The sequence below is a fragment of the Carassius gibelio genome, chromosome B21 (assembly GCF_023724105.1).
Source record: "Carassius gibelio isolate Cgi1373 ecotype wild population from Czech Republic chromosome B21, carGib1.2-hapl.c, whole genome shotgun sequence".
Classification (NCBI taxonomy): Eukaryota; Metazoa; Chordata; class Actinopteri; order Cypriniformes; family Cyprinidae; genus Carassius; species Carassius gibelio.
The window spans coordinates 16,924,363-16,938,031 of NC_068416.1; the positions used below are offsets into that span (position 1 = coordinate 16,924,363).

General features: G+C 36.9%; 2 protein-coding genes across 2 annotated transcripts; both read right to left on the reverse strand.

The window, feature by feature from the left end:
* Positions 1 to 848: 848 nt before the first annotated feature.
* LOC127985821 (pre-mRNA cleavage complex 2 protein Pcf11) lies at positions 849 to 10,037 on the reverse strand. Its single transcript, XM_052587995.1, has 16 exons — positions 9,654 to 10,037; positions 7,658 to 7,783; positions 7,227 to 7,409; positions 6,973 to 7,134; positions 5,748 to 6,745; positions 5,466 to 5,649; positions 5,135 to 5,369; positions 3,577 to 4,937; positions 3,431 to 3,482; positions 3,195 to 3,311; positions 2,964 to 3,078; positions 2,657 to 2,840; positions 2,352 to 2,507; positions 2,170 to 2,262; positions 2,045 to 2,080; positions 849 to 1,874 (listed from the first exon to the last, which is right to left on the reverse strand). The coding sequence occupies exons 1-16, from the start codon at positions 9,819 to 9,821 to the stop codon at positions 1,662 to 1,664; spliced, it is 4,383 nt and encodes a 1,460-aa protein (XP_052443955.1). The 5' UTR covers positions 9,822 to 10,037; the 3' UTR covers positions 849 to 1,661.
* A 669-nt stretch (positions 10,038 to 10,706) lies between these two features.
* LOC127985753 (DNA damage-induced apoptosis suppressor protein-like) lies at positions 10,707 to 13,488 on the reverse strand. Its single transcript, XM_052587888.1, has 4 exons — positions 13,093 to 13,488; positions 12,735 to 12,896; positions 12,527 to 12,632; positions 10,707 to 12,429 (listed from the first exon to the last, which is right to left on the reverse strand). The coding sequence occupies exons 1-4, from the start codon at positions 13,203 to 13,205 to the stop codon at positions 10,981 to 10,983; spliced, it is 1,830 nt and encodes a 609-aa protein (XP_052443848.1). The 5' UTR covers positions 13,206 to 13,488; the 3' UTR covers positions 10,707 to 10,980.
* Positions 13,489 to 13,669: the final 181 nt, after the last annotated feature.

The following is a 13,669-nucleotide window of genomic DNA, read 5'->3' on the forward strand; positions in this document are numbered from 1 at the left end:
ACATTATTCCCCTTTTATGCAAGTGCAAAAAATATAAATAAATAAAAAATAAAAGCATTTAAATTACAATTTTTTTGAAGTGTTAGAAGATTTTTTGAGTATGTTTGTATGCATGAAGACAAATATTATATAAAGAATTCAGACAAAACCACTGTTTCGTATAGGGGTTGAAGGTCCACAGAGCTTTTTTTTTTTCATGTGATAATTTTTTTTTTCCATGGGTTCTGGATATCTTTGAAGAGAAGTAATGTGGAAACTATTTAGCATGTTGGTCAACCAAGGTTTTATATTCTTCTTCTTTTAACCCTTTAACTGCCTGCTCAACCAAATGGTTGATTTGTCACTTTATGGTAAACGTAGAAAAGCTAAGCTAATGTTTTCAGATAATCCTTTCTGCTGTCAGAATGTACTATTTGCTGAGAAATATAACTTTCTGATCATTCATTATAGTTCATATTTTCTGATTTCCATAGTATGTGTATGAATTCCGGTACTTTTGCCATAAAGTGACATATCAACCATTTGGTAGAGGCCGATATTTTAAAAATTATGGGACGTGCTGAAAAAAAATACATTGAGTATGGTAACTAATTACATAAGGAGATAAGAAATGCAAACAAAAAATTTTTCAAATGCTTTTTTCTTGGTGGGGCAGTTAAAGGGTTAAATAGGAAATTAAGACATTTAAGGTTTTAAACTGGAAACTATGCATAATTCTATGGCAATTCTATGTATTGTTACTTTGCAAATATTAGAATAAACTAAAAATGTGGTTGTAATTAATTATGAGAGACATTTAGACAGACATAGGTTATAAAAATCATAACCAAATAAATGAACAGAGAAGGTTCCATTAGCACTGAAACTTTATTTAGGATTATGCATAAAACTCACAACTGCAAATCTTTCTAAAAGCACACAATAATCACTTTACACACAAGACACTATTTCTTCCTCAATTTATTTTTTTATTGAATATTATGAATAAACCAAAATTGCTCTTTGTATCTCTGCAAAAAAAAGAGAGAGGAAAAAAAAAAACCACCATGATTTTTTGTTTTGTTTTGTTCCATTTTCAACTAAACGCCATACTCTGAATCAAATACAGTAGTAAACTGAAATAACTATTTACACATTGAGGTCTGGGAAATTCTCATCGTAAATTATGGTCCATCAACTATAAATAATTTACAATCTGCCCCAATCCTGGATTTAGGGAATTATCAATGATTTATTTTTATTATTATTTTTTGGAACAAAAAGTCATTCATAAATAAGTATTCAACAACCATTCACCATTCTCTAAATGTCAAAACAAATGTCTCATTGTGAACGAAAACACAACAACTTCAAATTCTTTTTTTTCTTTTTTTTTTATCAATACTACACAAAGAATACCAAAAATATCTTTATTTATAAATAAAATTATACATATACATTTACCCCAAACGTACATATTTCACAGTACATTTCATTGGGTATTCGCATGGCAAAAAAATACCTGAAATGTACAGGCAAATACAAATACAAAAATGTATTTAAAGTGACAAGCTGAGGTCCCGACCCCAGAGCTCTGCAATATAAAAATATCCTTTTTTTTTACAAAACACAAAAGACCAGCTAAAGTAACCACAAAAAGAGGTGGCTAAGGAGCAGCATAGTTAGAAAATAATTGCACTGGTTTGTGATTCTCCTTCTAACTTAACCTGAACCTCCTCTTTTACCATTGGTGCGTCTGTATTGTCCTCAGAGGGCTCTTCTTTAATACTGGAGCATGATGCATCATCACCCTGCTCTTGTTTTATGAAAGCTGTTAAAGGGTTTTCTGTAAGCATTTTATTGGGTGAGGGTGTGCAGTCCACAAAGGAGGATGTCTACGGAAAAAGGGGAAGCATTTAAATTGACTAAAGGAAAATTAAGATGGAATGTTTTTTCTTCGCACAAGTCTTTACATAAAAGCAGATTACTAAATACAGTTGGTTTTAGCCATGTTACTTCAATATGTGATCCATGATAAGATGCCATTATCCAAATCAACACTTACATTTTTGTAGTCTTCGTAACATGAGGGATGGTATGTCTAAAAGAGAACAGAAAATAGTTCAAGTGTTTTCTCAAACACCAAAGCCACAACATTTGACCTGCTCTTTTAATTAGCGGATTTCTTACCTTTTCATCGACTCTGATGGCATTCTTTAGATGCCACTCTTCCTCTTCCTCCTCCCAGTACATCTCAAACTGCTCCTGGCAAATCTCACACAGCTGAGGAGAGAGAAATAAAGAAATCTTTAACTTCACACAGTTTTGTCCAATACTATGAATTATCACAAAGTCTGTGTACATGGCCTAACCTCGTGAACGACATCTGCTGCAGCCTTTACGCTCTGGAACTCTTTCTCTTTGGCTGCTTCCTGAGTTTTCTGTACAACCTCTTCATGAACTTTTTCAAAGAACTGACTCTTTGCCCTCTCCTCAAGATCAGCGATTTCCTCAAATTCAATCCAATCCTAAAAAAAGGAAGAGAACTTCATGTTAGGTTTTTAAAAGACCTTTTTTTCCATTTTCAAGAAGTCATTTACATTCTCAGTGACAATATTTTGACAATACACAAAATGAAATAATAAAAAAAGAAATGTCAGTATTGTTTCCAGCTTACCGTCAGACTGTAGTACCACCGACGGTGTGTAACTTTCTTACTGATGTCCTTCTCTGAACGATTCTGCCTGTAGTGCCAGTCCAAATGATCTGCATACACATCTGTCTGAGATGCTGTAAAACGCATGCCGCAGGAATAGCACTGGATTCCTGTATACAGTTTGGTGATAATGCTGTCGTGTCTCCTAAATTACACAAAACATCTGGTGTCATCAAGTCATTTTTCACTGACACACAATAATAAAAGTGTTTGTCAGATTCACTTGTGTCTAAATTCCAGAGAGTATGTAGATACTATATGTACATACAGTTTCATGTCCTCCAAAACAAAGCCAGTCAGATCTGGGACACTTTCATCTTCCTCTTGTTCCTCCTCCTCTTCCTCTTCAGGCACAGATATAGTCTGATTTGTTGATGTAGACTCTAAAATAGATTTATAAATATTTAATCAGGCTCATTTTAAATAAGAAAATCAAACAGTCCAACAATAAGGGATGAATAAATATTATTATGATAATAAATTAATATAGAATGCATACCAGTGGTCGAGTCTGTTTGTGCAGGTTTAATTATTCCAGTGAATATAAGTTTTGACAACAAATCGTTCACATCTATTTGCCTCAATGGCTCAGGCTCAGGCTGCTGAAACTGGGAACCTGAATCAAAAATTTACTTCTTATAATACAGGCCTAAAATACACGTCACAATCAAAACAAACAAAAGTGCATGATTCTGTTTCAGGATATGCGAACAAATAAAATAAAGACATTCTTACCAGGCAGGAAAGATACTTGGTTTGGTGGCATGAAAGGTTGAGCTCCCATAATCTAAAAATTCACAAGACAAGAACTAAACTTTACATTTCCATGCTTAACAAAAAGAAAACTCTTTAACCTTCAAAAGTGAGCAAGAAATACTTACAGGCTGAGGAACATTCCCAACACCTGGACCAGGAAATGGAGCAGGTCTAAATGAACCCTGGAAATCCGATGACGTAGGGACTGTCACACTGAAGTTAGATGCTTGAGAAACATTTGGTTGCATGGTAAACTGTTGGGCTGGGCCACCATATGTGTTCATGGGTGGCATGTTGAAATTAGGAGGTAGAACAGCAGGGTTTATCACAGGAGCTTGACCTTGAGTTTGATCATACATTGTTGGCTCCTGTGGTCTCAGCTGGTTTGGAATATTTGGACCGCAGTATGTTGGAGGACCTTGTGGGTCATATCTTGGCATGACAGGCGGTGCATCAAATCTCAAGGGTTCAGGCTGCACCGGGTTCTCAAAGCGCATCCCACCTGATGGACCATCAAATCTAACTGCACCCTGCGGTTTATCATAATTCATTAGTCTAGCCGGGAACCGTGGTTCCTCGTATCCTTGGGGACCGTGTTGCATGTGAGGATTATCAAACCTTGGTGGATTAACAAATCTGTTTTGGTGCATTGGGTGGTCATAATGAATTGGGGCTTGAGGATCAAATCTCACCATGTTGTGAGGCTCTGTGTACCTCACTGGCCTGTGTGATACTGCTGGGTTGTTAAATCTCACAGGTCTTTCATGGGCTTTGGGAAATCTTTCAAAACGGTGAGGGGCATCAAAGCGATGTCCAGGAAACCTTACAGGTCCACCAGACCCATCAAATCCCCCAGTACTGCCTTCATACCGAGGAGGAGGAGCATAAGGTCTTGGAGGACCATCTAACCTTGGCTCTCTAATGTGGCTAGGTGGCTCATCAAAGGGAGCTTGAGAGCTCTTATATCTATCAAATCGTTGAGAAATATTTGGTCCCTCATGCCGTGATGGGTTCACCTGTGCCATAGATCCTTCTGAGGAGTGCGTTGGTGTATTCCCAGGAGATTCATCAAGGTTTCGTCCACTTCTTCCCAGTTCCAAGAAATTATCTTGCATTGAAAGACCCTCTAAATTTATAGGACCATCATCGGGACCTGTACCAGAGTGCACACTGTTGGGACTTTCAAAACGTGGGCTGATGTCTCCAGGTTGATCCATTTCAACTGGAGATGATGACAATGGCAGTTCAAATGGCAGTCCTGTGGATTTCCCACAGGTCCCTTCTAACTTGACTGGACTTGGTGAATTTCTGAATGTGGAACTTGTACATGATGGAGGCCTGTTGGTTCTTCTAGGATCTTCACGGTCAGGCTTTACAGCATCACCAGACATTTTATGCACTCCTGAGCTTTCACTGTATTGTTCCGTCATTTCATGTTGAGGCTGATAGAACATTTCATCCAAAGGTGACTGGCCCTCTTTTTGCACTATTGAGATGAACAATAAGTTTAGACTGACTATAAAATTCCAACAACATCAACAACGTAGGGCATGGTTAAATACTACACTAATATATGCCAAGGTGAAATTGTAATAATAAATAAACAAAAAATCGAAAGCTTTAAATAAGATTCAAAATTTGCTACAACTCACATACAGTATTTACAAACAGGACAAATCTAACCTGGACGCTGAAGCTGTGTTCTTCTCAACTTAGACTTATGCTCAAGATAAGAAAGCTCTGCAACAGACATGGCTCCTTGTTTCTTTTTTGATAGATATAATCCCTCATCACACGATTCATCCCAAGAGTCAGATCGCTGTCTTTCCTCTTGATACTGAAAAAGTTGGTTTATTTGATGGGCTACATTGAGGAATTCGTCATTGGATATTTCACCATCAGCATGTCTTTTGCTAGCCTGAAATGAAAAATTTCCAGTTTAGAAATACTGTAAATTAAATATGTATTACAAAAGAAAACTTTATTACAAATCTACAAGGAGATATTGACACACCTTTCTTAAAAGGTCCCGTTTACTTGCAGAATTAAGTGCTTCTGGTATTTGTATGTTGCTATCAACACTTAAACGATGGTGTTTAGGTATACGAGATGTGGGTGGTCTTTGATTAGTGTTCCAAGTCTTGTGTCTCTGGTTGCCTAGTCGTCCGTGTGAGAGATCTGAATCTGACTGTTTGGGACTGTAAAGGCAGTTTATTAATCTGAATGAGGTTACATTTTCAACAACAGAAAGACAAATGATGTTTTAGTATTGAAAATTAAAGGTCAAGCCACTTACTGTTTATTCTCCTCCCATCCACTCCTCCATCTCTTGCTATCTTTTGTGTCTTTATGCTCTGCAGGAGAAATTCTCAGCTGTGGTCCATCTTTTTGATCAGCAGCTCTATCAAGTGGCCTTTTTGATCGCCTTGGTTCTGGGGCACTTTTCTTGGCACTTCGCTCATCTCTAAGACTTGACTGTGGAAAAGCATCCTCATTATGTGAATGTTTACTTATCCTAGCCTTTCCAGACTTGGGGGGTGGAGTAATACTCCTGGTTTTCCTCTTTGGAGATGATCGCCTCTCTTTTCTTTTGGGAGAATGCAATGGGGGTGAATGTGATCTTGACCGAGACCTTTTTCTAACATTTGCTTTGTTCACCTTAATTTCTTGTTTCAGAAATGTCTCAAGTCTTTCATGCTTGTTTAGAGAACCATTTATAAGCTTGCCCCTGGTGCTGCTGAACTTCTGATGATCCATGTTTTTGACACCTTCATCTCGGTCTTTCTTCTCTGAACTTTTTTTCTTCTCTCGGATATCTTCATCTTTTGAATCTGTCCTGTCATGCATCTGCTTATGTAGCCTTGGGTCCTTCTTACTTACTTCAGGAGTTTTTGAATGCTCAGACTCCATTCCTCTGGGTCTGACAAGCATACCTTTTCCAGATGGTGACACCAACTTGGATTTAGGCTTTTCCTCAACTGCAGAGTTATCCTTTTTAGGAATCCTCAACTTATCCAACTTACTCTGTCTTTCAGCTGTGACTTGTCCTCTTTTTTCTGATGTAGACTGAAAGGTTGGCGTGACCTGACTCTCCTTCTTATGCATCACTTGTTCCTTTGCATTTACAGTTGTACCAAGCCTGTTTATTCTAGGATCTCTGGTTGCTATTTTTTCTGATGGTGCTGGAAGCCAAGGTTTGGTCTGTGTTGAAGGAACTGTATGAGTGACTTGTGAGATATTGAAACGTGCAGGAGCACCGGCATGGTGGTTTGAAGAAATAGCAGGACTGGAAGCCTTCAGAATAAAAAAATAAGAGCAATTCTATTTTAGTTATATATCAAGCAATATAAAGATTGTCTGTCAAACCACATAAGACCAACTACAGCTCCTATGCACTGCTGTTGCATCACTTGTGCTTGGCACATCACAGAAAACTAGTTTTATACTTCTAAAAACAGCAAATATTAACATGCAGTGCTTTCTAGTTTGTCTTTTTATAAAGCACACAATTTTAAACTCACCAACTGAGCTTTCGTTTGTTCAAGCTCAAGCTCTATCTTCTTTTGCTGAAGTTCTAACAACTGCTTTTGCTTGGCAAGCAACTGTTGCCTTATCAATTGTTCTTGTGTCAAGCTCGGAGCTGGAGGTTGTGGTGCAGGAGGCTTTGGAGAGGTTTCTTCAGTCTACACAAAGAGAAAAGCACACATTTAAGCTGTACATTTCTTCCCACCTCTAGAAAAACAAAAATAATAGTTAGAACTCCTTAAATGCTCACCGGTTTTAAAAATTTAGGGTTGACATGTATGCTGGCATTCACATTTGGTGGCAATGGTTTTATAGGCCAGGCAGGATCTATTGAGTTCACACGCACATCTACCGCATATAGTTTCTTCAAGGGGAAAATTTCATCCCATGTGGAACGCAGTTTGAAGAGACTTTTTCTAGTGGCCTCATCCACCTAAAGTGAAGCAAAAAAAGGGGGGAAAGAATATCTGACTCCTCGACACTTTAATCTCAAAGAACACCGACAAAACTACACAGATGACCATTCAAAAATGTAACAAAAACTTAATCACTTTTAAGGTATGAAATAAATGATCAAGGCAAAAATGAATTAGCACAATGCAGTGTTTTAAATGAGGACAAAGACCACATGATGATTAATCAGAAGTAACACCATGGACACAATTTCAAAGAATTAAGTACCTTCTCAAATACACAAATAAAGGAATTGACTAGGTTCTTAGCAAACACTTCAAGGTATTCCCCTCCAACATTCTTCACTATGGAATCCACTAAGTACAAAACTGGGAGCTTCTCACCAGGAGGTGCCTAAAGTGATAGAAAACTGACAAGTTTAGAGAACAACATGGGAGAAATGCACATCTACATAAAATAAGAGTTTGATTGTTGAGGTTATTAAATGGTTGAAGTTGGATTAAAAACACTGGCACAGAGAACAAAAATCAAGCACTTGAGAAGTCCATTGTTTGCAGTAAAAAAAAAAATCTTTCAAAAAACAGATCCATCAAAAATCAGGGAAGATTCTCAGATGCAGGAACAAAAATCTCCATGTCCCAGGTAGAAAAAAATCTTTTAAAATTCTTCAATGTTCACTCTTCACTCAAGGATCAGTTCCATCAAGAAAATTTTGTTAGGTTGTCAGTACAAGTCATTTTCGGTTATTTGCATTTTTTTTTTTAGCAAGAAGCCCAAGTCCTTAAAAGTGGGGGAAAAAAATTAAGTATTAAAGCTTTTTCACTTGTATTTTTTTGTACTTGACCAGGAATTTAACTCCAGTATCCATTTAAATTCAAGTTTAGTTTTATATCTTCATATGGGGAGGATTGATGAAACACCTCTTGGGTCTTTAAATTTTACACAAGTCCATAAAAAGATTTTGACAAGTTGTAACCAACATGGGCTCTGTGCAGACAGAAGCACAGGTTTTGTAAAATCATGTCATTTTTTGTTTAAGTATTTTTTACACATTTAGTTTTGTAGTATTACAGTGGACACTGCACCAATGCAAATATCTTTGTATTAAAGAGCACTTAGATTAGAATGAAATCAACATATAAAAATATTACCACAAAAAAATACACTGGGAAATAAAGACAAAAGGACATTTCACATAGTTTATTGTCACAGTTGTATACCATTTATTAACATTGCAGTAAATAATGGAAAATTACTCAGCAATCTAACACCCAAACCCTTTATTGGTTCAAGTATACAGAACTTTGAATGGCGCACATTTGTATATAAAAAAAAAAACTTTAAATTTAGGCGTGCTCATTTTCACGGAGCAGCCCAGCACGACTATCCTTACTAATGCAAGATTTCAAATAGGTTGCAAACATAAACAAGGATATGAAAACTTTCCACGGATTTCCCCAATATTACCCATCCATCGATGTACACAGGCGACATACCACGTGTTCCAACTGGTGACATGACAGAACTACAGCCATGAGTGTGCAAAAACGTATTCCTGATTGACTGGTGGTTGGTATCAACACGGTGTGTCTTGGCACACTTCCAACCAATTAATATTTACAAAGTTGCTATGCACAGTATACAACCAACTACACATCGACGATGACTCTGGTAACTTTAGCTGTGCGGATTACATAACACGGAAACTTGGTATCTTTTCCGTCTACGGTTAATATGTTAATATAAACCATATGCCATTGATTTAGCGTTACATTAATATAATTAACACTGAACAATAAAACGTAAAATTGACTAACATTGGCTTAAATAAATAAATAGCGAATACTGTATGTGAAGCCACCAGGCGATTATCATTATCCGATAAGATTACTGACAAGGTAAAACATGGATTATTAACTCAAAGCTAAATGCGTCAACAGTAAATCCGACTTTATGAGCAGCTGTGACTCAAGCGAATAAACACGCTGCTGCAACTGGCCTAGTTTGGGAATGTGGAGTGGTGTGACTTTAATTGCCATTAAAACACTGGTATATGATAATAAACTCAATAGGTTACTAGTTACCGATAATATAGCATCAAAACATGTTTTACATCGATGTATACAAAGTGGTTAGCGAACACTAGTCGTGCAGCCGCCATGTTACAGGCCTCATGTCATGTCGTCATTTAACAAACCGGCCACGCTCGAGCTAAAAGACGATGACTGAAACAAAACAAAAATAAATCTATTTTCATAAAAACCTTGGCAATTTGTGCTTCAATTATTGCGACGATATCCTTGGTGAACTGGATGTTTTCTTCGGCTAGAATGGTGAGCATGTTGATGTGCGGTTTGCTGTTGAAAGTCAGATCTTCCAGCGAGGACTGATATTCGCGGCACGCGTCCTCCCTCGCGCCTTCGTCAGACATCTTTGAGCCGTTGAGTCGCCACGCAACTTAAACTTTTATACAAGCATTAATTGCAACACAGTCCTCTTAAACATCTGAATTTCCTCTTGGTTTCCACTGTACGTCGAATGTCGTGCTGTAACTCCTCGCGTCTTGCGTTTAAACAACGATGCTATCTGTTTGGATAAAGCGTTGCAAAATGTCCGTCGTACTTTAGCCGGAGACCGTGCGTCATCTGAAATATTTTATAGTTGAACGCGCGTCACTGCTTCCCGATTGGCTGCGGTGAAACGCTCGCTTATGATTGGTCGATGAAGATCTTACGCTCAATGCCATTGGTCAAAACAGAACTTTTATTTTCAAGAAGAGCCTATCAGAATTAAGTAATTCAATAAATCAACAAAAATCACAACAGCGAGAACAATGTCGTCATCACCTTGACAATGAGATAAACACTGTAGGAAGGTTCAACGGGTTCAAAATAATATAGAGTATTTTTTTCTCAATTAGCTGTAAGAACAGACGTATGGAAATAGGTTTAGCTATCACTGCCTTAAACAATTTTGAATACAAGGTTGCTTGCTGAAGTATTCATTGCTGAACAAAATTCATTGCTGAGCAAAATATACACGATTTTATTGGACAAACCTGTTTTCGTATCACCCTTTTCATTATATATATTTAAATAATAATAATAAAAAAATTATGATTAAACGTTAAATCTGTTTAATTATGATTACATAATATAAATGCATATGAATATACAATTCTGGGTATGTATTCATTATAATAATAAAAACTGTATTTTTTCCATGAACATTTTTAAATGATTCAAACAGCAGTTTATTAACAATTACATTTACAAAACTGCTTACTTACAATTACAATATCCAAACAGAACAAATATTGTAATTCATCTCACTTAATTTTAATTCAAAATGAATTTTCAAAAAGATCTTTGGACCACTCATTTACAGACAAATTACAACTTGCATCCTGCATGTCAGACTTGCCTGAGAAACTCTCAGCAGACCCCACAATCGGCAACTGATCCACCTTTTGTCTTTTATCACTTAACCTCAAATCTAAGCTCTTGCTTTTAAATTCACATTTAATTTTTCTGGAGCACAGTGAGTCTACACGTTTTTGGCTTCGCCTGGTCTTCTGCCCACATGAGTTGTTATAATGAGAAACTGGGGTGGATTGCAAACATGGTGGAAAAAAGCAGAAAACCTGAACCTCCAGGCTCTGATATGTTGACATTCCTCGGTTCATTGCCTTTAGAAATCTTTGTCACATCCAAAAGGTTCATGTCCATACTGCTTTGACCAGAAGCAAACAAGTCTACAGAGCAATTGTAATTCTCCTCATGGTCATCAAACACAATGCGTTCCTGCCTGACTTTGCAATTTACAGAATGGACCTCACTTTGTGCACAGTGCCTGAAATATTTGCCCTTTTCACGGTTTACTGAACAAAAAGCCACAGAGGGTCTGCTCCTAGTTAATATTTTTCTTTTTAAAGGAAGTTCTGTTTTGTTAAAAAAAGACAACCTGTTGTTTGTTGAGTGATTAAATCCACATTCAATGTCAGGACTAAAAGGAATCATCTTTTTTGAAGAATTGGTAGTGTACAAAAGAGTGGGAGTCTTATGGATCTCAGCACTGTTTATCTTAGTTTCAAGATTTTCTGGATAGTAATGTTTCTCTTTCCAACTTATGTGGTTCACATTGCACATTGGTGAGGACATTTTTTCGCTACAAAGAGTCATTGGTATAGTTTTTGAGATGCTTGCTGAATTTTCAGTCAGAGAGCATCTATTTTGCACTTGAATCATTTGATCACTTTTACCTGAACAGAGCTCCTTTCTGTCATTTATGTCTGATATCGGAGGCTCCATGCTGACAAAATCTTGTAAGCTTTCGGATAAAGGTGCATCTTCTAAATAAAGACTGTAAAGTGACTTCTCATCCAAAGAGGCATCATATTCTTCCCTGGTTTTAGCACTTACAAGACATTTGGATTTAGTTATTTCAGTATTATTTCCACAAGACAAGGTGCTAAGTGGATTTATAGTGTCACATGCATTAAAACTGTTAAAATGTGCTGATAATTCAAACATATCACAGTTCGAGGACAAAGATTTCCTGTGACGGTTCTGTGTTTCATTCTTCAGTTCATCCTTTATATGTTTAGCATGCTTCAAATGACTGGTGTTGCTCTGGGAAGTGCATTTACATGTTCGTATGTCCTCGTTCTTTGGTGAAAGAATATTACGATCACAATCTCCGGACTGCTCTAACACATCATTACTTAATTCTTCCGGGGGGAAACATAACCCAGGTGATTGCCATGCGCTTGAGAGTGTGAATCCTTCATTGCTGGGTTGAGAATCCAACTTTGCACACGATGGAGGAGTATAATCAAAACTGCTGAGTTCATTTCTTTGAGAACTTTGTGAGTCTTTCTGTTGTGATGGATAGATACTGTTGGCAGAGTGAGAATTTGCTTGCAGGAGGTTTTTAAAATAGCTGATTACAGTACATCCCATCAAAGACTCGCATGGAGAAATGATCTGGCAGGCCACTAACTGTCCAGACAGCGAAGAAGTGGCAACATTACGAGGGAGCTGATAGGAAGGAACAAGAATTGCATAAAACAAAATTAATAAAAAGACGATCATCTAGATGCTCCACCCAGAATCAAATGAAGACATGCCTCCATACCTTCAATCCAAAAATGACACATCTTCCTATAAAGCAGTCTTCCACAGCTTTGACAAGCAGTTGTTGAACAGTATGTGTGCCTTCAGTTCTCTCCATATCAATACATCTGAAAGAAAAAAATATATATATATATCAGTTTATATCAGCAATGAATCAACAGAAATGTTTGCTCAAGATGTTACAAATTTGTGAATGCTTTAAAACACACCTTTGAAGGCCACCAGCAGTAATGCCAAAGAAGGGATTTAAACAGCCCCCGAATACTGTCACATCAAATATGTCTTGGTTTCTGGACACTTTAAATAACAGTCTGTATCTGTAGTCAACGTTTTGTAAGTCACAAGTGAATCCACATCTTCCACATATAGCCCTAAAAATAATGATTGAGAAGTTATTCATAATGTTTAGACACTTTTAATTTAACACACACGCATAATAATTTGTTTATAGCATCAGTAATTACACATTCACAAAATACATTTTAAAGTACATTCAACCTCATTTGTAATAATAATAATAATAATAATAATAATAATAATAATAATAAACTTAATTTCACAACGTACCTTTTGATTTCCAGAATTAATCTGGATAGACAGGCTTTGCAGCACGGATATAAAAAACAAGAGTCTTGCAAAGAAAGTATTGTGCAACTCACCAGAGCCCGTTTGTTGCTCATGAGTGCTTAGAATACTGGCAAGGTTTACAAACAGCGACCATAAAACCATTATTCTCTACAAGGAAATACAAAAAAGAGGACTCAATTTTTGAATTGCGTTTTAAATCTTTTTTTTTTTTTTTTGTTTAAACGGAAATCTATTAAAGACATACAACAATAAAGAAAATTATCGAATGAAAAGCGACCAGAAACAAAAAAAGTGAGCTACAAAATTGGAAGTTGAATTTCGAAACAAGCACGATTGTCTTCCTCGCTGGTTTCTCCCTCAATCCTGAAGGAGCACAGCCCCATCTACTGTAATACGAGTGATGGCAGTGCTGTGAATTGTAATTCATCCAAATGAATCGAATCTTTTGAATCACCAAAAGTATACTCGATACCTCGGATTATATTTGGTCGTGCTTAATCTTTAATAAAGACGGCAAAACGGTCGTTACTTACACGAGAGGCGTTCAGTGAACGAA